Source organism: Callorhinchus milii, unplaced genomic scaffold, assembly GCF_018977255.1.
Source record: "Callorhinchus milii isolate IMCB2004 unplaced genomic scaffold, IMCB_Cmil_1.0 Scaffold9, whole genome shotgun sequence".
Lineage (NCBI taxonomy): Eukaryota > Metazoa > Chordata > Chondrichthyes > Chimaeriformes > Callorhinchidae > Callorhinchus > Callorhinchus milii.
The window spans coordinates 13,185,214-13,211,188 of record NW_024704750.1 but is presented as its reverse complement, the minus strand read 5'-3'; the positions used below and the strand labels follow the sequence as shown (position 1 = coordinate 13,211,188).

General features: G+C 35.0%; 1 protein-coding gene across 5 annotated transcripts in view; it reads left to right on the top strand.

Annotated features, from left to right (window-relative positions):
* mipol1 (mirror-image polydactyly 1) overlaps positions 1-25,975 on the top strand; it is a 90,785-nt gene that overhangs the window by 18,040 nt on the left and 46,770 nt on the right. For 4 of the 5 annotated variants that reach the window (XM_007893357.2, XM_042338249.1, XM_042338248.1 and 1 more), the window contains 7 exons: positions 7,476-7,604; positions 8,286-8,362; positions 13,269-13,815; positions 18,779-18,911; positions 20,297-20,402; positions 23,056-23,185; positions 25,804-25,837. In XM_007893357.2, the coding sequence (XP_007891548.2) occupies positions 8,338-8,362; positions 13,269-13,815; positions 18,779-18,911; positions 20,297-20,402; positions 23,056-23,185; positions 25,804-25,837 (975 nt within the window). In that variant the 5' untranslated portion in view covers positions 7,476-7,604; positions 8,286-8,337. The remainder of the gene's footprint in view (positions 1-7,475; positions 7,605-8,285; positions 8,363-13,268; positions 13,816-18,778; positions 18,912-20,296; positions 20,403-23,055; positions 23,186-25,803; positions 25,838-25,975) is intronic. The other variant, XM_042338250.1, reaches the window with a different exon arrangement.

The following is a 25,975-nucleotide window of genomic DNA, read 5'->3' as shown; positions in this document are numbered from 1 at the left end:
TGCAACAGCATGAGTTGATGTCCTTCGTTAATCGCTCATTTTCTGTTAATGCACATTCTCCATGTACTGTATTTCTATCAGGTTTATTACAGAGGTTTCTCTGCAAAACGTGTAGATACCTTACCTAATGTTAAATTGCTTGTGTTACCATTTGGATGTTTGTGCTTTTGTGAAATTGGTTAACAGCCCAATAAAAAGAGGAGAATGATAGTTGCTGAGCTATGAAGTTTTCTCTTCAGAATCATTTTTTTTCCTAAGTAACAATATGTGGAGTACATAGCTTTGTTTTGTATCCTTTGAAGAAAGTATTTTAATTCAAATTAACCTTTTAGTTACAATAGTCCAGTTCCTGATCCAGGCAGGTCCACAGTACTCCAGGGCCCCCTGGCTCATCGACCGGACTTGGAAGGGCAAATCATTCATTGCAGGATTGAGTTAACCCTGCAAGCGAAAGCCAAACAGGTATAGTGGTCCTAGCTGGACAAGCAGCAGGACAGCTTACCAGGCACTGCTCTCAATGGCAAACTATGGGGTCCCCAAGCATGGATCTTGCTAACCTGTGCCTGCTACCTTCCGGAATTCCAATAAACCTCTCTGGACTTTCAATGTATAGGTGGAAAGCTGGAACTCAGTTTGGTTTAAATACTTTAAGTATGGTGTTGATGAGCATGTGTCAGACACCCAGCTGACAAAAAAATGAATCCTAAATTAAAATGGATGGATTTGAATAATTTGAATTTAATTTCCCATGTGCTTGTTTATTGACATAATAATCATGTTTAATGTGGACAATTTTATTTTTGGTTTGAAAATCTGTGGTCGGCTGTAGGAAATCCACGGATAAAATTTAGGGAAGGAGTGCAAAGGAGGCCTGCAATAAAATCCAGCAGTGAAGTAATTACTTTCATTAAATCAATCTCTCGATTTAATTTCTATGAGCCATTGAATCTTGCTGATTGTAATTTCTCTGCTCAAATCCTCTACTCATTTAAACTACTTTGTTTACTACAATGTATTTATTATAGGAAGAATGGTTCAATATTGTGAACAAGAACTCGTTTGACAGTATGTGTTTGGATGTACATAACGAGAATCACAAGAGCATTCTTCTATTCAGCCTGTATAGATGTGGTGCAAAAATAATCTTAAGACAAAATTCAAATCAATCTGTGGCAGCAAATTTGCACACGGCAATATCCCACAAGCAGCCATGAAGTGAATGAGCAATTTATCTGGAGGATTGTGGCCAGAACAACAGGAGAAACTCCATTCTCTTTTCAAATAATGCCATGGGATCTTTAGCATCGCTGAATCCACAACTTTCTTTCCTAGAAACGAGATGCAACCGACTGAGTGAAGCTGAGACCTTTTCTTTAAACACCCGTGTCGGCAAAAGATAAAGTTGCCAAAATTTAAACGAAAAGCCAAGTGCTTCTTTTAATCGGATAGTAGTTCTTTGTTGGAAAGGTAGTGTACTGTACTGTAGTTCTATCTGAAACAAATGCCAGTTCTGATGAAGGGTCGTTGACCCGAAACGTTGACTCACTTTCCTTTCTCCATAGATGCTGTCTGACCTGCTGAGTGTTCCCAGGGACTTCTGTTTTTGTGCCAGATATGAATTCCCAAACATATCAGTTCACAAATGTATCTGCTCTCCAGATGGAACTCTTCTGATTGCTTGCTGGAACTAGATCTCACTTTTAATCCTTTGTCATTGCTTTAAAGAAATCCTTAAAATTTAATAAATTCATTGGGTGGAAAATAAAACAAAAAATGGGAAGTGTTAAAGAAATCTGTCCTTTGATCTTTGGTTCCAAAGTTCAAGGAAAGGGCAAACACAGGTATAGTTAATGTATTATTTGAAAGTTGTAGAAATGTTAGTTGTAAGATTTTTCAGACTCTTGCATTTCCTTCACATTTTGATCTGCTTTCTAGGATCACATGGTATCCTTCCTGATGCTATTCCGTTTATCTGTTAATCTATTATTATTAAACTATATTACATCATCCAATTCACTTATTTTATTGGTTTGTTAAACTTTTATTAATTTCGAGTTTGTTGGCCAGGACTCCCTTCTCTTTGCAAGTATTGGCATTGGATCTTTAATGTCTGCCTGAACAGGCAGACAGGACCTTAGTTTAACACCTCTTTCTAAAGAATGACATATTTAGCAATACAGCACACCCCTGGCACCAGTTCAAAGTCCCAATGTGTATCTGAGTCCCAAAAGCTTTCTGACACAGAGGCGAGATTGCTACCAACTGAGCCAGTCTGACATCAAAATATTGTAGACAAAAGTTCAACAGGAAGGTATTTCAGACACCACAGATGGGCAATATTTTTTTGGAAAAGAACTAGAAATGAGGAACTAAGAATAGTTCACACATGGCTAGAGCGAAATAAATAAAATTCCTCCAGAACACCTCAATTAGTACTTTCAGCAACTTCTGTATAGTTATCAAAAGCAAGACTGGACTTCCCTTGTCAGAATCTATTGCTCTCTAAAGAGGGTAGGGGAAGGGTCCAAAAGACACAAATGACTTCACAGCCAAAAAAATTTCATAGATGGTCAAAGGAATAAATCTAAGAAAATTGACTCCCAAGCAATACTGTATTAGTTTTAAGAAACATGAAAATTGCCCAAGAAACATTCACTATGCAGCACAAACTATTCAGTCTCCAAGTTGAGATGACAGATTGTTAACACATGGAAGCAATAAAATTAAAGCCAGACACACTGGATACAATTTCTGTTTTCCATTGGTGAAAATTGCTCGTTGCTAGGTTGTTAAAAGTCTAGTTTCATTGAATCTGTAAAATGTTGCTATCAATGTTCACAATGTCAAGTTCCTCAATTTTATCAATTGAAAATATTTGCACTATTTGTTTAAACTAGTTGTCTCTGATTTTATTTTGCTTTTGTAGAATTTTTTTTCAAATAGTCTGAAGATAACCATACTCTGGACTAAAACTGAACCTGATATTAATAGTAATATTTCTAGATTATTGCTCAGTAAGTAGTTCAGGATATTTCTTACCCTTCTCTGGTACTGGAGTCCTGTAGCTCAGTGGTTACAGCACTCGCCTCGCAAGTGAGAGACCTGGGTTCGATTCCTGACAGGATGAAATGTTGGGCAAGTTTCCTTACTCCACATGCCTCTGTTTACCTAGCAGTAAGTAGGAACCCGTTTGTTAGTCAATTGTCGGATCGCTTTTCCAGGGGTAATAATCCCTTCATACAAAGTGAGAATCATAAATTGGTAATTTCAATCCACGACTGTTTGTGGTACACTGCTGTGCGCAATTGGCTCCCGCGTTTCGCCCACAAAATGTACAGTTCACTTTACAGTATATTCTGTGAAATGCTTTGAGACATCTAGAAGATGCTAAACGATAAAGCGCTATATCAAATGCAAGGATTATTATTACTACCAGGATCAGAAATTGTGGTGAGTTCAATTTTTTTATGTGTACCCAGATTGGGTTCACAAAGTATGGTCACCCTATTTTAGATATATTACTTTCATGCTTCTCCAGGGATTCAGTTGATAAAATTCAATGTCCACTCCGACTTCGGGCCATAAAAGTTGGAAAGGTCCTGAATTTGATCCTTCTTAGTGCTGAATAAGATGGTTTTAGATTCGGGTGAAAATTAGGGGTGCTGCAAGTTGATATAGAGACCTTTGTTGATCTCTAATACCTTACCTCCCAAGAATATTTAGCTCAGAGTTCTTGGAGTAATTTGTATCATTTAGAGATGTTTTATCCCACACAATGCGACCTTCCCAGATTAAAATAAGTACTTTCGCATTGGATGAAAATAATATTTACCTTAGATTCAAATCATATTTTAATCATAATTTTGCCCACATTAAAATTAGTATTTTATACCTTTTGCATTACAGTTCATTGTTAAGGGTCCTATAGAAATCAAGCTTTGTGTTAATGTAAAAAAGTTTTGATTGCTATACAAAATGAATCAAAATTAAAACTGACATGGTCAGATTCTGGATCAGAATGTCTTTGAGACCAGCAACGTTTTCTTTGGCCCTGGTACAGTACATTTGCTTGTAAAGTGGTAAAGTTAATTGAAAATTTTCGAAAATGCATACAAAATTTAATAATTTAACCATTCAACATTATTATTAATTCCTTGTATTTTAAGAACATATAGCTTCTACATTGCATAATCAAAATGTTACAATGTTCTAATCTGTATAGTATATAGATTTTTTATATTTTATATAAAAACCTATTGTACATTTAGTAAATCTTCGTCACTGTCCTAACTGTATATCTTCCTGGAAGATATTTGTTTGTTTTATTGCCATATTTCTAAAGATTTTCCAATGCCAGTGAAATCTTTGAATCTTTACTTGGATGTGCCATTCTTGATGGTCTTAAATGAATTTACTCTATAATGCAATCTGTGTTAAAAGTTTTCTTTTAATATAACATTAAAGTTCATTACATTCCACAAGGCACTTGTATTATTTAATTGTTGGAATTTAAATGTTCCTTGGGAAGTATTGCTGAAGGTAAAACAGTTGTGTGACTTGATGCAGATAAATTAAGTCATTATATGTGCCAATTTGCCTTAGATGGCAATCAAAGATAAAATTAAACCTTGTTTAAGTATTTTTGGGCAGTTTCATGTCTGAATAAAAATTCATAAAGAATATGAAAAACGAGGTGTCATTAGAGCTACAGGATTCATAGGGATTTTATATGAAGCCTATTTAATCAGAATAGCACAGCTATTAATATTCATCAAGTCAGCTTGAATACAAATGACAGTCACAGGAAGCCGAAATTTCATGTAGTTTTCACTCGATGAATATATTAAATACAGCTTAAAAAATTAATGGAATTTTGTTTAAATTAGAGGACAGTGAAAATCCAGCGGTGCTTGTCAAAACTGAAATTGGAACTTTTGGGGGAGTGTGAGATTACAGCGGCTCTATGTTTTTGACAGACTTCAAATGTACTTCATCCAGATTATGATGCAAATGTGTGAATGTTTATTTTGTGAGATGTGATGAAGAAAGATCCATTTCTATTTTTACATGAATGATTCATACTACACTGCAAGTTTCAGGGAACTATTTATTCACTGAAAGAAAAAGCAAAAAAATTCAAGGTTAGTATGTAAAGAAACGCAACGGATAAACAATATTTAGCTATATGCCCTACATTGAAATGATAAAGTATTACATGTAGAGTTTCTAGAAAAAGTATGCAAAAAAGTATAGCTTTTTAACAAAAACAAATCACTGAAATGATAATGGTTATGTAATAGTGTGGATAGAAAATTCAGAAATATTAGTTTTTTTTCCGTCCAAGTCATTTGTTATAAAATGACCTATTTGATGGCATGGTATGTGAGCACTGGTGCTCTGTGCCAAGAAACAATAGCAGGTGATTTTGTATAGATGATTCCTCACACTGGTTTCAACCTGGTGATTAAGAAATCACAAAGCGGAGCTGAGGCATTTCCCTGTAGGGAAGAAGGGACATTTTAGGTGTCTTATGTCTGGCCCACTTTTGCACTCATCTAAACTGATGGCTCAAAAGTGGAATTAACAGAGGTCTGGGAGTAAATTGTTCACTTGGTAGCAGAGGTGGTGTGTGACAAAGATTAAAATGGGGAGGAGGGTTGTGGGGTATTTTATCTGGCGCCATGGGGGGTGGAATGCAAGTTTTACACCAGTGCTGAGTTGCTTAGTTAAACCAGAGCAGGCTTGGTCAATGGAGGCAGGAAACAGAGGGGATAAGAAAATAATTATTCTTGTGCATCTCTTAGGACTTGCAGTTCAGAGCTACAATTGCAAATCAAATCCACTCTTCAGTGTGTGTGTGTGTGCGCATGTGCATGAAGACCAGAGAGGTGTTTGGGGTGGGGGGAGAAGGGAATGATTAAGAGTAGTACTTTCACAAAAATCACTCAACAACATTGTTTTCAATAATGCTGTGTCCTGATTGGTGTAATGTAGAAATTTGAAACATCTTTGAGTTTATAATAATAATAATCCTTGCATTTGATATAGTGCCTTATCACACCTTCGAGACGTCTCAAAGCTCCCAGAATATACTGTAAAATTAATCATCCTTCACTTGTGAGACAGATTTCAGTCAGTCAATCTCTTGTTATCTATGTCTCTATGAACTGGAGGTGAATAGACATGACAAAATGTTTTCAGCTGTAAATGAAAGACGATATTTAAATTTTCCACTGAGTGTAAGAAAATGCTAAATAAAACAAATGTGCCAAACTGCTTAAAAGTATTTTGGCTCCAGAACAACTTGCATTTATATAAAGCCCTTCAGATAGAGGAATATCTTGGACCACTAAGCACAGATTTATTTTCAAAGAAGTAAAACCACAATAATATTGTTTTAAAATATTTGACCAGTAAATCAGTTAGCTTGGTTAGGAATTTACAATCTTATTGTAAATTGACATGCAAATATGATCTTACACTTGGGACGTCCTCCTAATGTGAAAGGCGCTATACAAATGCAATTTTGTATTGTATTTAATAATAATCCTTACATTTGGTATAGTGCCGTTCATATGTAAAGTGCAGTGACTGTATTTTGTGGCCGATCTTGCTCAGCATGCAGATGCACTGATGATCAGCTGCAAATGGGTGGTTGACTTGTTTGGGCTGTGTAAAATGAATTTGCTATAAGAAAGAGACAGTATTTTGGGGGTCAGCCAGAGAAGCGTCAATCATGCGTCTTATTCTCTGAAGTAATCAGAAAAAGTGATGGGGTGTGTATTTTTATAGCTTTTCTTGATTCGAAAGGGAATTGTATGCATTAAGTATTGTATGTGTAATATTCGAGTCCAGTGGTGCATGCTAATATTGTTGTGACTTCTGCATTTACATTGTTCGTATTAGAGCTTTTGCCAGCAGATGGCAATCTTCTCCATTTATGCAGCATGCAGCAACAGGATGAGCTGAGGATGTCAGTGTTTCTTGTAATTGCTCCCAGTCTATTTGTTGCTTACTTATGAATTAACTTGCATTTATTGAACTAAATCATTTCAATCATTTAATTACACCTGAGGAGCTGAACTATAATTGCCTGCAGCTAACCAGGATCTAATGTGGCTTCAGCTGTATTAATTTCATGTTTACTTTTCTGAGTGCTAAAAGCATTAAAATGATTGCGCAATGGGATTACGTTTTGTTAATTGCTGGCAATCATTAGCTTGGAAATTGGTGTTGAAGAATGACTGTACATTATGGAGGGATGAAATGTATGATTTGTGTTATGAACAATAGGGCAGTCTGCCTTCTTTGAAAATGCCCAAGAGATTATTAAAAATTGCTTTCTTTCCATGTCTTGGTATATTAAAATATTAAGAGACTGAAATTATGATTCACCTTTTTGTAGTTCTATAGCTCCATTGACTGAGACGTGTACAGTACATTTAATTAATGTAATAAAAATACCTGCATTTCAGCTAATCCAAAAGTAAATGAGGAACTGAGTGAAAGATTGCCTGAATTCCAAGAAGCGCTGCTGCTGAGAACTGGAAAAGGAAGACTTCATTGGAGGGTTTCCATAATGAACTTGATGAAATAGTGGCTAGGTAAGGAGATCAAGGAACATCATGAGGCTACTTTGCATTTTAATGTATTCAGTAACTTTCTGCATACTTAATAGATTAGAAGTTGAGTTGAAATACATGCTTAGCAAGCTTAACTAATATTCAAATAATGTAATGATCGTGATTAGATAGATATGGACAAAAAGAGATGGCAATTTAAATTACTTTTAGTCTATCAAGCCCCAAAAAGTTAAGTAATGTCATAAGTTTGGATAAGTTATTCTACCCAATGATATTTCATTTTTAACACTGTTTTCATTTTTTCTTAATACAGTACTACACTATTGGGAGCTTCATATAAAAGATTGAATTTTGGTGTCATACCCTTTACCTTTACTAATAAAAATTATTTTATTAAACCAAACAATTTTCCAGTCAAATATTACATTCATCTTATTTGCAGGTAGTATGTCCTTCATAAGAAATGTAAATTAATCTAAATAGCTTATTGGTAATCTTTAACCTTAATATTCTATAGTTGCTTCTTTATTTTATTGTAGTTGTAAGTATTAAAAAAGTGAATATTTAAATGAATGTAAAGACATTTCTGAAATGCTTTTCCCATAAACCTAGATATTTTATTCAGAAAACAGCTAAGCACAATGGACCCTGTATACCAAAGTTATTTCATGATTTACATCCTACTAATTTTGTTCTTTACAGGTCTGAAAACCTGAAGAAAGAAGTAAAGTCGAAAAAAAATCAAAATAAATCCATGCAAATGGAAGGGTGGTCAGAAGGTAAATCTTTCATGTATTTTTATTGTGATATTGTATTTATTGTTTATTATTCTCCACTAAAAACATTTTACTTTAAAGTAATCCAGACAGAATAGTGAAGGAAACTGTTGGAACAAGACTTTCTTGGCAGTTACAGGAAGTATTAATAAGACAAGCTTCCTTCCACAGATACATTTAATTGTTTAAAGCAAGAAATACTGTTTATAATAGTGAGAAAATCTTGTGTGGGTGCTGCTGCTGGCAGCACCCACGCAAGATTTTCTGCTGGCTTTTACACTAACTATTTTATTAAATTCATCCAGGTTTAATTGCCCTTTAAAGTTGAATGTTCTAAGGTCTTTCGCCAAACGATAATACAGTCCCAAGTTGAACATTATTAATAAACCAAGAATTTGAGGATTATCTAACCAATAGTAACACCTAGAATTTTCAAATTAATAGCTATTCCATTGGAGTATGTTTCTTCATTGTGTCTGAAAATTACTAAAACTAGAATTTTCTTTACTTTAAGTGTACGGTATTCTTAAAATGTACTACCACATAACAATTCCTAACAAATATGTATTGACAACATATAGTATATTTCAACAACGGCAGCAACAAATGACATTTAGGTAGCGCCTTTTGCATCAGGTGGATGTCCCAAGGTGCTGTTATTTAACAGAGACAAAAAACATTTCATGTTTCTATTAAACAAATCTTAATTTATTTAGTTCATATAGTTCTCATCTTTTAGAAAAATAAAATACTACATTTATAGTGCATTCAATTCACTTTACAGTATATTCTGTGAAGTGCTTTGAGACGTCTTGAAGACGTGATAACGCACTATATCAAATGCAAGGATTATTATTATTATCATTGATTTCTAATCACTGCAATTTAGGGAGTGTTTCGCATTAAATATGCAGTACAATTGAAGGATTCAGTTGCACGGGAACTATACTGTCATCATGTGGAGGAGGTGATTTCAGAAACAGTACATTTGCAATCTGCTGGAGTATCAACGTGCTTGGTGTGAATTGCACTGAATTGCTCCTCCATTGTCTCTTCAAATGTCCTAGACAGTCATTGATCCACTCAAGAACTTTCAAGAGATCATTTTTTTAATGTAATTAAAGAGTTCACCAAACAATCAGCTTTTTAGTAAAATTTAAATAAAACATCTGATTTCAGAATCTGATAGGGTTTTTTTGTTATGGCCCAGGTTCAATAGGATGGACAATGGGAAGAATAAACTAGGATTTCCGTTCTACATTACTGTACTGCTGTTAGCTCTCAGCAGTATAAACACAGCATTAGAGGGGACCTTCTTAACTCTCCTCTTAACCAATTGAAGCAATCAATTTGTACATTTACTTAAAGCGAGTTATATTTTTAGAAAATAAAACTTAAAATATTAACTCTTGAGTTCAATACCTTCAGAGATTTAAAACATTTTTAAAAGTAGGGCTGCTTTCAATGCATATTGAATGCACAACAATGCAACCAGCAAACCATAACATCTTATTACAACCTTTAATTTTACAAAGTATTGCAACTAATCCTGTTATGCTTTTAGGCTTCCTCTCATCAACACACTTTTCTTTCTACACTTTAAATGCAGTTACATAAAGTATAAAAAACAGCATAATTCATATTTACAACACTACATTTTCTGTTTTGCAAAACAAAAGCATAGATTTTGAGTATTTTCTTGTGTAATAAATAACTTCTAGCATGTGGCAATTAAATAATATTAACATTTATATGTAAAAATTACTTCATGTTACTAAGCTTCTTAATTGAATGTTGAGAAATGCAACATACTTACAGGACCAAATCGCCCTGAAACCAGAGTGCTAACGCCGAACGGCTTTGAGTGTATATGTATGGAGGTAAATGGGTGGAATGACAATGAGAGATAAACAGAGTATTTACTCATCCCTTATGAGTTGATGCTGATATGTAAATTTATTCTTCTCCGTTACACAAATATACATCTGTCTCTTGCTTAAATACTTCTGAGTTCTTAGACAAACAGTTTTAATGATGTTTTTAATAACCTGAATGTGTGATATTTGATGAATGTCTTGTGCAGTTTGAAATCTAAGGAATGGTATGAATGAAAGAGTCATTGATAACTACTGCACGACTCAGAAAATTTATTATTTTACTGTTCATATTCATCTTGACATTTTTATCTGCCAAAGGCAGATTTCATTTGAAATATCTAATCTGAGATTTATTTTGGATATTGGCTTTTTCCTGTTGATCATTGAAAGAGTTCCCAGAGGAAATGGTACATCCAGTTTCAGATTAAATGGAAGGTCTGCAGTTGTTAGAGGAGCTCCTGCATTTAACACACATGCACACACTTTGAGTCTATGTTGTGAAGAAAACTTAAGGTAGTAACCCAGGTTTTGGAACAATGTAGCTAAAATTCCTATGTTTGCTGAATGACAAAGAGCTATATAGCACCATTTCATTTTATTATTCTTTTTAAATTCATGTTTGTCTTGGTGGGCCTGGATGAGAATACTAATAAATGTCTGCAGCAATCCAGACTAGAAATCCTTAGCAACAAAGCTACACAGCAGGCCTCCCTGATCTCCATTTTGGAAACTGACCTTTTGTAAAATAATTGTCCACTCTCCAGACTGATGAACTGATATATTAAAGCCTTTGTAGACTCTCTGATAATGTTTTATTCAAATAGTCGCCCTTACCTGCATATTAACCAGGTTAATAAATTACATCACAACAAATGTAGCTTGAAATCTATCATTACCTGAATCAAAAAAAGTTTCATTTAAATGCCACAAAATGCCAGCTTTAATGCCCAATATTGGAAGATAACTGAAAATTGTGCTTACAGGTTTAGAGATTATTTAACTTTTTTTGACTAAATCAGTATCTGAAAAAGCAAGGACAGAATTAACAAGCTATTCCAGAGCAAGTCTTGCAAGATTCAAGTTGCCTTATTTTGTATATAAAAAGTTAAGTTCTTAATTAGAAAGAAGGGAAGGGGAATCTAAAAATGTATAAAGTCATTTTGGACCATTGCATTTTTAAGGAGGATTGTTGCAGCTAATTATTTTGTTGTCCAATATTCTATAAATTTTAATGTTGAGGAATAATCAAATATCTCAATGCATTAAGTAATCGTAAAAGTGATATAGCTTAGAAACTAAATCCACATTCAGCAATGTGCATCATAACAGTTAATGTTCTATTGAATGACCACAACTTATTCAGATTTGTAGTTTAAGTGTGTAAAACGGTCCTACAAAAGCCATCCAGTGCTTTTTAAAAACATTTTCAATGTTTTTATTTTTTAGAGCAGGACATTAACAATATAATCATATTTAATGATGGATCTACACAAAATTTAAGTTTGATATTAAATTGTTAAGTCTGACAAGCCAAAAAATTTTTTTTTATAAAAATGACCAGAGCAAACTTTGTTTAAACAAAGGTTTTGTTATTGTTGCTCCCACAGAAAAACAAAAATGACATCTTGTTAGGATCGGGTGGTTCATCATCCACTTTAATGAATAGACCTGAAATATAATATTGTGGACGCAATTAGAAAAAATAAGTTGATATAGTTTACATCTCTAACAATACACTGTAGTGATAATTTTGGCCTTAAAAATAAAATACTGTGCATATACCAGTGAATGTGGTCAGGAAGTATACTTTGCTTCAAATGTATTACCAGTTGGTCGCTTATCTGGATACTAAACCATTAGTACTCCTTAAAAGTATATGTTTGATTAAAAAGAATGTATTTACCGACCCAGTGATTCTGCCAAATTGGCTACGCTTTTGCAGCCCATATGCAATATGGGTCCATCAATAATTGATAAACAAATACTATGTTCACCAGTTATTGCTACCAAGAATTATATTTATGTAGTGCAGGTACCAGTCAAAAAAGATTTAGTATAATCTAGTTGGTCAAAAATATGGAACCTATTAATTCAGTGATTTTGTCAGAAGCATACAAGGGTATTAAAGCATTTGTTTACTGGGGTAAATCTGCTTGGTGTTTTTTTCGAGAATGTTTACATAGACAGCTTTGGGTTAATCCATTAGTACTATTTCTAACAAGCAGAAACTCAAAGGTTCTTTTTAACCCTCTGTGTTGCACTAGAATAATTGTTATCAAACCTGTTAGCTAAAAACAAAGCAACTTTAGTAAAAATGCAAAATGTTATTGCTCCTGTGCACTGCTGTCTCACTTATCTTCAGCATCCAGCCCACATTGTGATATGAAGGCATGAATACACCAAATAATAGCCATTGGTTTATATTATTGTCAAGCAAGAATGTGCAAACTTGCTGGTCAGTAACAACTTGTAATCATCATGCACCTTTGCCACAGATGAGAAAACTACAATATTATCAATATTCGTTCTGACAGATATTCTCTGCTATCATGATATTATCTCACTCCCAATGTTTCTAGCATTTGCTAGCTCCCTCAGAAATATTCCATTGTATGACTTCATCAAATTGTACGTATGTGCCTGTTGATATAGCTCACCTGGAGTCCTGTAGCTCAGTGGTTAGAGCACTCGCCTTGCAAGCGAGACACCTGGGTTCAATTCCAGCCAGGGCGAAACCTTGGGCTATTTTCCTTACTCTACACACCTAATAATAATTCCTCCAAAAAACAATATAATAGTAAATTGGTCATTTTCAATCCACGACTGTTTGTGGAACACTGCTGTGTGCAATTTTCTACCACGTTTCACCCACAAATATACAGTCAATTCACTTTACAGCATATTCTGTGAAGTGCTTTGAGACATCTAGAAGACGTGAAAAGCGCTATATCAAATGCAAGGATTATTATTATTATATTACCTGAATGAAGTGAAGCATGAAACCAAATATATATTTGTTTTAATTGTTGCAGATTACAAGGATGAAGCTCAGGATCTCAATGAAAAAGGGAAGCAGGATAAAACTGTAACAGATGCCTGTGGTCTAGCCCTCAACAATCCCAATAACAGTAAGCAGAAACCAGATATGTTTACATGTGCATTGCCTCAGGGTATGGCAGCTGAACGTAGACTTCTGCCAAAACCTCATCCTGGAACAGTGCATGATTTCACTAATTGTGCCGAAAGCAGCTTTAATACATTGCAGGTAAATGCTCACTCCTATTCTGATGAGAAGTCACAGGAGGTCCAACCTTTTCTAAATTCCACTAAGAAACAAGTTGATCTGGGAATTGACTCCTTTGATACAGCACAGTGGCGCTACAACATTCCTAGAAATTCCAGTATTTATTTAGAAAGTGGTGAATGTAGCAATCCCAACCATGAAAGAGACACTGCTGTCCTGGTGCCAGGATCCGGCAAGATGACAACCACATCATTTTCCTATGCACAACACAGCCAAAGAATGGATTCAGGATTGCAGGTGGATATTCAAAGTAAGAAAGAAGAAAACAATATCAGGTATAGTGGTTTTCATTCAATACATTTAAGAAATATATCTCATTGGGAATAATTGGTATTAATTTTTTTTAACAAGTACAATTATTCAAAAATATATGGAGTAGTGTTGTTATGCTGACCTTTCACCTCTTAGATCTGTAGTTAACATTTTGGTTTTCTTTCATGACTTTTTAAGAGCTAGATGTTCTCAAAACATCTCAGGTTCAAGAACAACTTTCGTTTTGCAGAAAAGGAAAAAAGAACATTAGGGGTGGTGGAAAAATGTAAATCTGTTAATTCTTCACATTGATGGGATTTTCATTTACAACCAATTTAAAGAGATAGAAGGAGAAAATAGGTCTCACATTTCTTAAAATTCTGACATTGTTATTTATAAATTTTAAAAACAGCTAAAACGTGAACTGCCATCTACAGTATAATTTAACTAATTCTTGATGATAACGGGTTATTAGATGCTTTGCTGCTAAAGTGTTGGAAGATTTTTAATGATGATCTTAAGGCAAAATGATCAATTGCTACTTAATAATAATAATCCTTGAATTTGGTATAGCATCTTATCACGTCATTGAGACATCTCAAGACGCTTTACAGGATATACTGTAAAGTGGACCGGCTGTGTATTTTGTGGGCAAACATGGCAGCCAGTTTGCACACAGCAATGTCCCACAAACAGCCATGGAGTGAGTGACCAATTTAAATTTGAGGGATTATTGGCCAGGACACCGCAAGAAACTCCCTTTTCTTTTCGAATAGTGTCATGGGATCTTTTAATGTCCACCTGAACAGGCTGAAAGGCCCTTGGTTTAACATCTCATCCGAGGGACCGCATCGCCTACAATACACCGCCAGCACTGCATTGGAGTGCCAGTTTAGACTATGTAATTCCAAGTCCTGACATGGGGCTTAAACTCACAATCTTCTGATACAGAGACGAGAGCACAACCACTGCTCCAGGCTGATCACACTTTTTGTGATCATAGCTTAGTGAGGCATCTGAACAATCAGTGGACGAGATTAAAAGTGAGATTCCTTGTACAAAAAATGTTGGCAGCAATTGCTTTAACACTTTCTTTTAAATGGTAAAAATGGCAAACTAAATCTTAAGTTCATTACTTATTTTTATCCTCAATCAGGTCAGTGCCTTCACACGATGAGGTCTTCTTGTGCACAAGCATGAATATGTGTGGGAATACATGTTTACACAGTAAGACCATCTCAGGGCTTTGTACCTGGGGAATTGGATAAATATTTGAAAAAATACATTACATGATACTAGGAAAAGCGGCAGAATTAAATTGGAGAAGATAGCCTACACGAGGGAGCTGGCACTGGAATGGCGTAATAGATACTTTCTGTCCTTTAAACTATCTACGTTTTTACTTTCCATTTCTGTACTTCCTGTTTCAAACAAAAGTAACATATTTCCACAGACATCTCCAATTGTTATCAAAGTCACTCCGTGATTTGTCATCAGGAGGTGCTGCTCTGCAGAGTTGCATTGTTGCTGAGGTTTAACTGCAGAGTTGCATTGTTGCTGAGGTTTAACTGGAGAGTGCATTGTTGGATTAGAAACAAAGCAGAGAACTCCCTGTGGCATCCAGCTGTGTGTTTGGGGGTGTTAACATGATTGTTGAAACACCTCAGAATGTTTCTAAAAGTAACTGCATTTCTGTGATCTGCCCACTATCCCTTTGACAAAATGTCCAGACAACAATGGAAGACTAATCAGTATTAAAGAGGTTTAGCAGTCACTGTTTTGTAAAGAATGGAAAATCTTGTTTTCTTTTTATCTAGCTTTCTTTCACCCGTGTAAAATCAAAGGGTCAGTTAAATTAAGGCGGGCCTTTTAAGGGGTTCTGAAGACCACAGCTCGGTCTCTGCATTGAAGCCTTTGTTCCAAATATGATCCATACTCCAAGCTCGACAGTGGGGAATCAGAACAAGATGCTCATACTGGTTTCCGGCTCAATTTTCTTTCTTGCAAGCAAATAAAAAGAACATATCGAGACAACAGCTAAGATAGCAAAACTTCCAATGAATAATTACAATGCCAAAACAGTTGCAAATACATTTCAGATTCCAGGCTCAAATCACAAACTTGATGCAACTAATGTTGTAATTTAGCATTCTCACTTCATAGAAACCAATGCAGTAAGTTCAATTTGACTGTGCATTGGTTCTAATCTCTGCTAAGTTTAATGGGTGTCTATGTTTTTTTTCTGGGTGAAAAAAAAATGCTCTTTCTATTCTTAAGAACCTATGAAGGTAGGAACAAAGAACAGTACATTCCTTCTCAAACAAGTAGTTGGATGCTGATCTGCAACTGGATTTTTCATACAATGAGTTTCCACAATTAGCTGTACTGAGAGGCAGCAAGAAACCACCACTTCTCACAGGGAAGGAGGGAAAGAGGTCTGCTGCCCACCACCAGGTGGCCAATATTTGAGCAGAATTGATAAGACCCATAGAACAAGGAACAACCAACCCGCATGGCCAGAAATCGCCATTTGTCAGCCGTTAAACATTTTTTTCGAGATATTGCTATTGATTTTGATGAGGAAAATAGATGTACAACTTCCATAAGCCAAGGATCCATAATAGATTTAAGATTAATGATAAAGGGGTGTATTAAATATCTTGAGAAGTTGACCTTTTCTTTTAGCCTCTTCAGAAACTCATTATAATAGAGTTAGCTTTGTCGTAAATTTTTTATTAAAGGCTGAGAAGGATATTTCTGATCCAAATTCTCTGAGCACAAGGAGAGGGATTGAATGACATGCTCCATCTTCTTCAAGGTAAAGAGCCATCCAGGCCTTCCTATTATTTAATGGAAACCTGGGAAATTTAAGGGGAAAGGGTTTGGGCAAATAAAGCTATCCAAAGAGTAGTATTTAGATGCATACAAATGTGATAGTATTCTCTAAAAGCTTTGTTGATTTTGTTTCTGATCCCTGGAAACTCCATTCACAAGGTTAATAACCATAATGACTGTTAAGCCTTCAACTTAATTGGTCTGGTGACCTAAAAAGGTTGCAGAAACCTCATCCCTCTGCAGAAATGTTTGAGCACTCACTTCCTTATTTGTAAATTAATTTGTCATTGCCAAATTGTATTTTTCCTTGTACTTTCAGGTTTTTTTTAAAATTAATTTCCCAATGATCAGGATCCTGAATTCCAAGTCGAATATTTTGCTACGTCCTCTTTCTTGTGAGAGCTGTAAGAAGGTGTTCTCTTGTCGCACAAAAACACTGGCAATCACATTATGGCTACATCTATCTACAATTTACTATTGAGAACAGAATAATACTTTAATTGAGTTTGTTGAATGTACCAATTACCATAAATATATATATGTTATATTTTGCTTTGCCTGCTAAGTTTCTAGATTCTGTACGTACTTGTTACCCTCTAGGAATCAATAGTAAGCTTTGGAAATGTAAATGTAAGCAAATACTGTTGTGAACAGTTTTTTTATTTTACACTTCAAATTTCTACGGTCTGTCTTCATATTTTCAATCTGTCAAATGAAAATGAGCAACATTTCATGTTTTTAAGAATCATTATTTAACTTTTGTATTTTCTTGGATTTTTGTTTGGTGTTTAATATTTTCTTGACTCCAGTGGTCCAAAAATGTATGGCAAATCTGTCTTCAAGCAAGGTCTTGTTGAGTGAATAGTGGTCTCTTGGGTTGGGAGATATCAAATTGACTCCCAGTTGGATGAAGAGCATATGATATATTATAATAGAATATCATGTGTATCCGCACCGCAACAGCATAAATTCTGTTTATCTGAGATAAACCCCAGATTACTCTAGAAAGTGCACTGCAAGTGAACTATAATATTATTATGTTTTTTTAATCTATATCTAGTGAGAGCACTTTGAACAGATAATATTTCCTCTAGATGTTGGTTCTGCTTTGATGCTCTTCATTATAACTACCAACTGTTGACATGCCATGTCATTTATATCATATGACAGGAAGAAGACTTGTTTCACAACACTGTGATACTCCCATCAAAATTATAATAGGGTTGGGTGTTATTAAAGATGAAAACTTTGCCAGAAAGCTAATATAGATCATAGATCTTCAATTTCTATTTGCTACATAGAGACATTATTATAATATGATTGACTAAGACTACCAGCTAGTGCCAATTTATGCAGAATTGTATAGAATTATTTCCTGTGGACCTGCGCCCTTGGTTGAAACTATCTAATCTCATTTCACATACAACCCTTATATCTGACATTCTGTCACTCTGGACTGAATTTGAATCTCAATTCCAAAGGTTAGTGTGTCTATTTTTAAAAAAGTATAAATGCAAACTGGTAAAGATTTTTGTATACTGTATTCAGTGTAGGTAGAGCAAAAAAAAATCAGATCAAATATTTTTAGGAAACTCTATTCTGTAAGCAAATAAAAGCTACTGAACAGCTGTGTGGAGTTTCTTGCAGCTGTTAGCCACAAAAGCATCATGTAGTTTACCTCCAGAAGGCATAGTTGCAAACAGAAACATTTGCAGCATGTGGTCAAGAATTGAGGTACTAATTATGCAAGGTGTATTCTATAAAGAAAAAGATATTATTTGAAAGTACTATTAAAATATTCTATTTTGAAATGATATTTACCCAGGAATGTTTTAAGGTCAAATATATAATTTCTCCAATATTATATTAACATTAGACATCTTTACATGTTAGAACATCATAAGTAACTTCCAATTTTTCAGCTTTTTCTATCCAAGAGCGCTCCTTGTAATATATGCTCCACACATAAGAGTCCCAAGAGATTAAGATTATCATGCTTTAGAATAACTAGAGCCACTTTATATGCAGCTATTATTTGCACTATCCAAGTCTTCAATCAAAAAGGTGCCATCAGCTTCTGAACTAAATTTGTGCATGCAGGTGATCTTTGAGCCCTGTTAAATGATTTCTGTCTTTCATTTGTAACGGCAGGACTGAAAACCGAGGTAGAAATGCACCAGGTGACCCTTTAACCTCAGGTCAAGTTACCAAACTCTCCGATGATAACAGGAGAATAGCATTCCTGTTGAAAGAGCTGGGCGGTATGAGTGAATATAATAAAAAGGTACAGTTACTGTTAAGATTACTTTATTGTTTTTGCAACCAGTCACATTAACGATAGAAATGAATATAATTATGTGCTATATTCTTTGCCTTGCCATCTGTCATATTGGAAATGTCAAATTTTAATTTTTTATGATGCTGCAATTACTCATATTGTGATGATTGCCGCAATTTGATTGCAGCTGGCCACTATCACTTCCGGAACTGCTGGCATGAATGTATCCATATCCCTAGCTGATTTCTCTGATTGTAATTAGCAGCTGTTGAAAATTAAAATATACCATCTGTACAGCGCAAGTTTATTTAAATGTTGTTTCAAAATAAAAATGCCTACATCACAATTTCACTTTCGAACCAACTCTGAACTCATTGCATTAGATAGAACAATATAATTCAGATCCATTCTTGATCATGGACTTGCTGCAGTGTACACACACACTACCTAGTTAACCTAGTAATAATTAGCACAATGAGTTCTATTGAAGCTTTCCTAAGTAATTGATCTGATATCATTAAGCAACATAGAGGTGTTCATATTTACTCTGCAACTTAAATCCAAACTATGTAATATATATAAGATTTATATTACTAGGCTAACCCATTATATGGGATACCCATGTGTTATACAATAATAATTGTTGCACTTGATAAGGTTTCTCACATTGAAATGTCTCAAAGCATTATACAGAGATTTTCCAAAATTGTACCAATTGAATGTTTGTAGGTGAACAAATATACAATCTGAAATGCTATACTCTGTCCAGCGCATTGGGTCGTCTTCCCGACGTGAAAAGCGCTATGCAAATGTAATCTTGTTGTTGTTGAACAAGGCAGCCAATTTGCACACAGCAAATGTCCCACAAACAGACATGAGGTGAATGGCCAACTTTATTTCTGGTGGATTGTTATCCAAGACACAGGAGAAACTCCCTTTACTTTTTGAATAGTGCTTGGAATATTAAAGCTAATTGAGAGATGGGATCTTGGTTTAATGTCTCACCTGAAGAATAGCAACTCTGTTAATACAGCGCTCCCTCAGCACTGAACTGTAGCAAACTATGAGCTCAAAGGCTTGAAGCCGCAGCCTTTGACTCAGACAAGAGACTGTCAGCAACTAAGCCAGGCTGACACCTGTTGGATCATTATTTGCCACAAATGTATTGGGGAACTGTTTCTGAACATTTAAAAGTTTATTATGAATGTTAAAGAGATTTGATTCAGTTTGGATCATGTTGTCCATATTAAAGATAGTTTTCATCAGTATCTTTAAACCTAATCTAGGCATTCTGTCAAGACTTTAAAATATCTGTGCAATAAAAATGATGTACATTGCTTGTTATTTAAAGCATTATATTTATGCTGTATTCATTATGTTTATACTTTTAGCTTAAGTTGAAATTGGCAGAAAAAGAGAGAGAATTTGAAACCCTGAAAATGGAAATGGATTTGCAAGAAAATGCAGCAGATGCCAAAATAGCAGAAAAGGCTGCAGGTATATTTCACATGGAATTATAGCAGGGGTTGTTGGATGGATATGTAAGAAGCTGTTGCAATGTGACGTGGCCGAGTGAACATTAGCTGTGTTTGCTAAAGGTGGGAGAGTTTAAAGTTTTGGCAGTTTTAAGTGACATGTAAAATGTGAGATCCTGGTACCAGTATTCTGGAGAGCTTTACCTGTATTCATACTGATATTGGCATTAAATGCATTGTTAACACCATGTCAATTCAATCACAAAGAAGTTGTTTGTTTTGTTGAAAGGCCTTGAGTAAACAAGGGAGAATAATGATTACCAGTGCCTTTACCCTCCATCCAGCAGTTCAAACATCACTTATTGTTTTAACTGGTTCAAAGCATCACAGCATCCTTTGTATGGAGATATTCACATTTATCTACTAGTGATCCATTCTTTCAGAAGTACCAGCCCATTTGATACTAGTAATATAACTAGTTGAAGAAAAGCTTTTGTAGTTGATTTAATTACTTTTTCTACTCCACTTGGTGGTCCTACGAAGACGTGGTTCCGTTTAAATGCTGCTTCTTTCTCTTGCCTCTTTCAACACAGTAATATATTAGATTTTATTTTACTGTTTCTTTTCTACCTTCATTAGCTTTCTCCCTCTACCCTCCTCCCTCCCCCCATCCTTATGCCTCCTACCCTTCACATCTTTGACCCCCTCATCCCTCTCTTCCCTCGTCTCCCCTTATCCTTCTCCATCGTCTCTCCTCCCTCATCTCCCACATGAAACTTACCACATACACATATGTTTTTTGACCCTCATCTCACACAGCTCCTGTACACCCAATTGCTGCTTTTTGCTCTCCTTATCCCAAAGAGCCAATGTCATCAACCATTCGGCCCTCTCAGAGGGGCCCTCTGTTTTAAAACTACAATCATTAGCCCTTTTCTTGAAAAACATATGCTGTACACCTCCTAACTCTCCAGTTATTCTCCTCCTCCAACCCACTCTCGCTGTCCAAGGTGATGAGACATGTTGTCTCTCAGCTTCACCCCTTCCTCTCCTATCATTCCCTATATGAGTTCATCCATTGTGACGTCTCCTCTACTAACAGCACCAAGGCAGTCTTGGTGGAAGTCACGAATATCATCCTCTGTCCTCTTGGGTTATGGTGCCCTTACACATTTCTCACTAATCAGGCAAAGAGAAGCAATACTTAGACACACATTCAGAGTTCTCATGAAATAAATAAAGTTAGTTTGATTTTCAAGGTAGTTCCACAGACTGCCTGATTTAGCAATTTAGTAAATGTACTAAGTCCAGTGTACAGACCCAACTGGAAAGATAGAATTAAAATGACTTCAGCATGTTAAAATCCTCATTGTTCATTGGTGCAACATAAATAAACTGTCACTCTGATTTAAGGTATAAGGTTTAAGTATCGTATTAGGTAGTATTGGTATATTAGCGGCCTGCTTCACATCTACTACCTCGCCCGCCCCAGGAAGTTTGTAGACGATTTCAAAAAAAGAAATAATGGGAAATTATAAGTTCACAACAACTAAAATTATTTTCTAAAAATACAATAGTCACATTTACTAAAAGAAAGCAAAAACTGGAAGTTGAATTGAATTGTGATTCATCGGATTCATTGTTGAGACTGGGAGCAGGTGATCTTGCCACACAGGTTGCGAATGAGCAAGTTTGGAATGAAATTTGATACTCCATTAACTGGGAATAGTGAACTTTGACTAGGAAGAGCGAACATTGTTCTTTTGGGCAGGGGAACTGTAGTTGACCTTTTGCACTGCTGATTTCTGATATGTATATTAGTTGTAATGACTTAATTTTTGCCAAATATTTTTCCCATAACATTGTTTTGGCAAAGGCTATTTGTTCATCTTGCAAAATCTTACAGTAATATGCAGAGTTATATGCCCCAATTTTTATGTGCAAATATTTATGTGTACATGGATCTTCATGTTTGTATTCAATCATATCAGAAACCTATTTGAAGTGAAATGTTTTCAACCACATCTCTAATTTCAGTGAATTGCGGGAAGTTTAATTTCCTTGTTTAAAAATGGAGATATCCAATAACAAAGATAGAATGATTTGTTACTCTTGCTTTGCAAATACATTACTTAGATTACATTGTAACTAATGGTATTTGTTAATGGGTTAACTGCTGTGAATCTTTATTGAGCAAATAGTAAATTGTAATTTATAGAAGTCGATAAATATTGCTTAGTACAGTTTATAAATATTACCACTTAGTCTTAAAAGATGCAATAAAGCCAAATTTCTCAAATGTGCATACTGTTAATATTGTATTTTAATGTATTATAAAATTTATGGATGCAGGTAATTTTACATTGAATGAATATGTATCTGATTGTTCAATTGTATTTAAATTGGAAGCTTAGGGTATGTAAGGAAGTATCTTACTTGTTAATATACTTAACCTCTCTGGTTTCCTTATTTATATATTTTTCTAAATAAGCAGCTGCCGAAGACAGCATATTTTACAAATAGCATTGTTGAAATGGATGTGGTGTATTCTTCATACTGTATTAGATCATATTTTTAAATCAGACAATGTATTTGTATCCAAAAATGCAATATGTTCAAAAGTTGAATGATATTCACGTGATACCATATTGTTTGCCTTCATTTTTCTTTTACAGTTCTAGTTGAAGAAATCTATCACGCACAAAAGGAACGTGATGCAGCTGTTTTGTCTAGACTGAGGTTGGCCAATGAGGAGAGAGACGAAGCACTTCTCCGATCTAAACGGCTAGAACAGACCATTGCAGGGTAACTTTGCTGGATTCAAAATTTGTTTTCAGTCTTCAGAAAGTGAATGCTATGTGAATGAAAGCAGGAAACCTTTCCACTTCTTGTCAGAAAATCCTCTTTAGTTAGTCTTTATTTAATTTAGTTAATCTTAATCTATGCATCATAATGATGTCTCACCATTTCCCCCTACTTGAACAAAAATGTTTGTGTGAAAAATGTGCTGGCCTGTGGGTATAATTCTTCTTACATACAGCAGTGGAACAAATTTCCTCAGATGAGGATACTGATTCCAGCAGTATGTTGATCCAAAGAATGAAACTAAGAAATGGGCCATCTTTCTTTGTTGACATTAAATATTTTTGCAGCCGTCAGAAATCTAAATACCTGGAATCTCAATAAGATGATTGTTGCATGAAGTTAAAACTTTCTGTCTCATTTGCAACAGTGGATTTAATCACATATTAAGTGCTGGAATCTTTAATTTGAGAGATGGGGAGAGCAAAGCAAGCCCAATTTGTATTTCAAATATTTCTTTGGTGCATTTGTGTTGCATGAAAAAGGATCTATCCAAACAAAAATATATTAGGGAGCTGCTGGAAAATCTAGAAAAAGAATAGGAAGTGACAAGTGCAAGTTAACAAAAGCAAAACTATTGACTCATTTTTATTTTGGAACTGCTGTGGTCGCCAAAATCAATTCCGTTTACTCTAAATTGGTTTTCATTTCAAAGAAACTTCCTTGTGACTGAGGGAATTCGCATGAAGTCTAAGCAGAGATCTTCAAGGCTGAAAGAAAGAAAAACTACCTTGGTTTACTTAGTGATGTGCCTTTGGTTTATTTTTTTGTTGCTTGGAAACAGCATTGTTTCGCAGACAAGGAACAAGGTGAATAGCTGTGGGTGCAAAAAAGGGGTGGGGGTGGGAGAAATCAAATAACAACTGGAACTGAGATAAATTGTGAGTGTGAAACATTTTAACTAAGTTTTGTTCACTCAGAATACAAGGTTGCCAGTGATGAGTCTCAATCATGAGAAAATTAGTCCTTAAACTATTAAAAATAGTGTATGTTCTATTAAATAAAATGTATATTGCATAAAATAAATAAAAAGCCATTCATGTTGCACAGATTTGTATAAGATATTTTAAATGCATTGCATATAGTTTAGGTTTCAATTAGTACAAAAGACTTTCTTTTGGAAAGCTAGAGTCAGGAGAGTACCATTGATGGAAAAATCAAATTAAACATACCCTTTCTGGTGGTGTACTGGTTCTTCAATTGAAGATTCCTATTCAACCCGTTCCCAAGCCCCTTGAGCTGACTGTTTGGGGATGAATGGAAGTGTCCCACCTCCTATTTTCCTTCTTTCCAACTGGGAACACCATATCCCTACATTTCACTTCTGCTGAGTTCAGAAGGCACATGGGGAAATATTTCAACTTTAAAATTAATCATGGTTGTCAGCAATCACTGTATGATTTTGTGTTTTGTTTGTTATTGCTTGTAAGTAGCTTGTTATCCTTCTGGTGTGACCATAGTATACAAATTATATTTTGATGTTCCAATTCAGTCTTTCACAGATTAAAGTGTCTTAATTCAGCAACAGGGTTAGACACTAATTTCTTCATTTTGATCAGTGTAAAATTATTTTGCAATTCTATTTTTTTTATATTGTTTTGTGGCTTTACAAATGTGAGAGATGAATAAACCCTAATTTCATTACTTTATGAATACTGTAGTCCCACACTCTTCTTAATTTCTAAATTAAAATGAATTACAAATCATTAAGTATAGAAACAAAGCAAGCTTTTTAAAAAAAGGCAAACACAAGGGTTTCGACAGTTGGTTTCTTAAAGCACTAGCTCTCCCCATTTTGTTGTGAACTGATTGAAATGCTTTCTCCTCTGATACCCCAATAATGGTTTTCTAAAGCAGAATGCTTGGGAGAGGGTAGAATTTCAAAGCTGGTAAAATCACAATTTTTGTGCGTGGTAGCCATGTACAAAACTTTTATATTTGTAAAAGAATTATAGTAAGAGTAGAGCATTGAAGAAAAATAAATATTTAAGAAACCCTGTTTTCAAAAAGGTAACCAATGATTTTTGAAGCAGATTGTACCCTGTTTATTTTTAAAATGTAACCCTGTAGACCAATTTGAAAGCCAGACACACTTTGTTGACGTTGGAAGACATCCTAGTACATTTTTCATGGAGAATCCACCACAGAAACACATGTGCAAGGTCGTATGTGTAAATGGCAGAACTGTTTTTAGAAATGTGAAGTGAGACATTGAAATAGATTTATGAAGTCTAAGGGCAGAAGAGGCTAATGCTGTGAGTGTGCTAGCAGTGCCGCCATAGCAGCTCTGTCTTCATCTCTGCACATATGAACAATTGATCCCTGTAGTCATATATAGCAGTAAACATTAATAACTTAACAGCCTGAAGACAGAGCTGAAGATATGGAGCATTATTGAAGGACGGAATAGAGCAGGTGGCACTTTAATATGTTCAGTGTCATGGTTGACTCTAAAGACTAGTAGAATGAAATTACTTGAGGTTGGAAAGATTTAGGAAGTGAACTCATTTTGCTGTGCTCAGGAAATGCTACTGATCAGGCTCTCTGTGTCCCTTTTCTAGGCTGGAAAATATTAACCCTGAAGAAAATGACATGGTAAGCCATTCTCCAAGGAGANTTTTTAATGTCAGTCTTGTATCTTAGAGGCTTAAGCACAATTGAGTGGGTATCCAAAGCAAAGAAGTGGGAAAAGATGAATTTGACACACTAATAATGTACATCTCAGATGGTCTA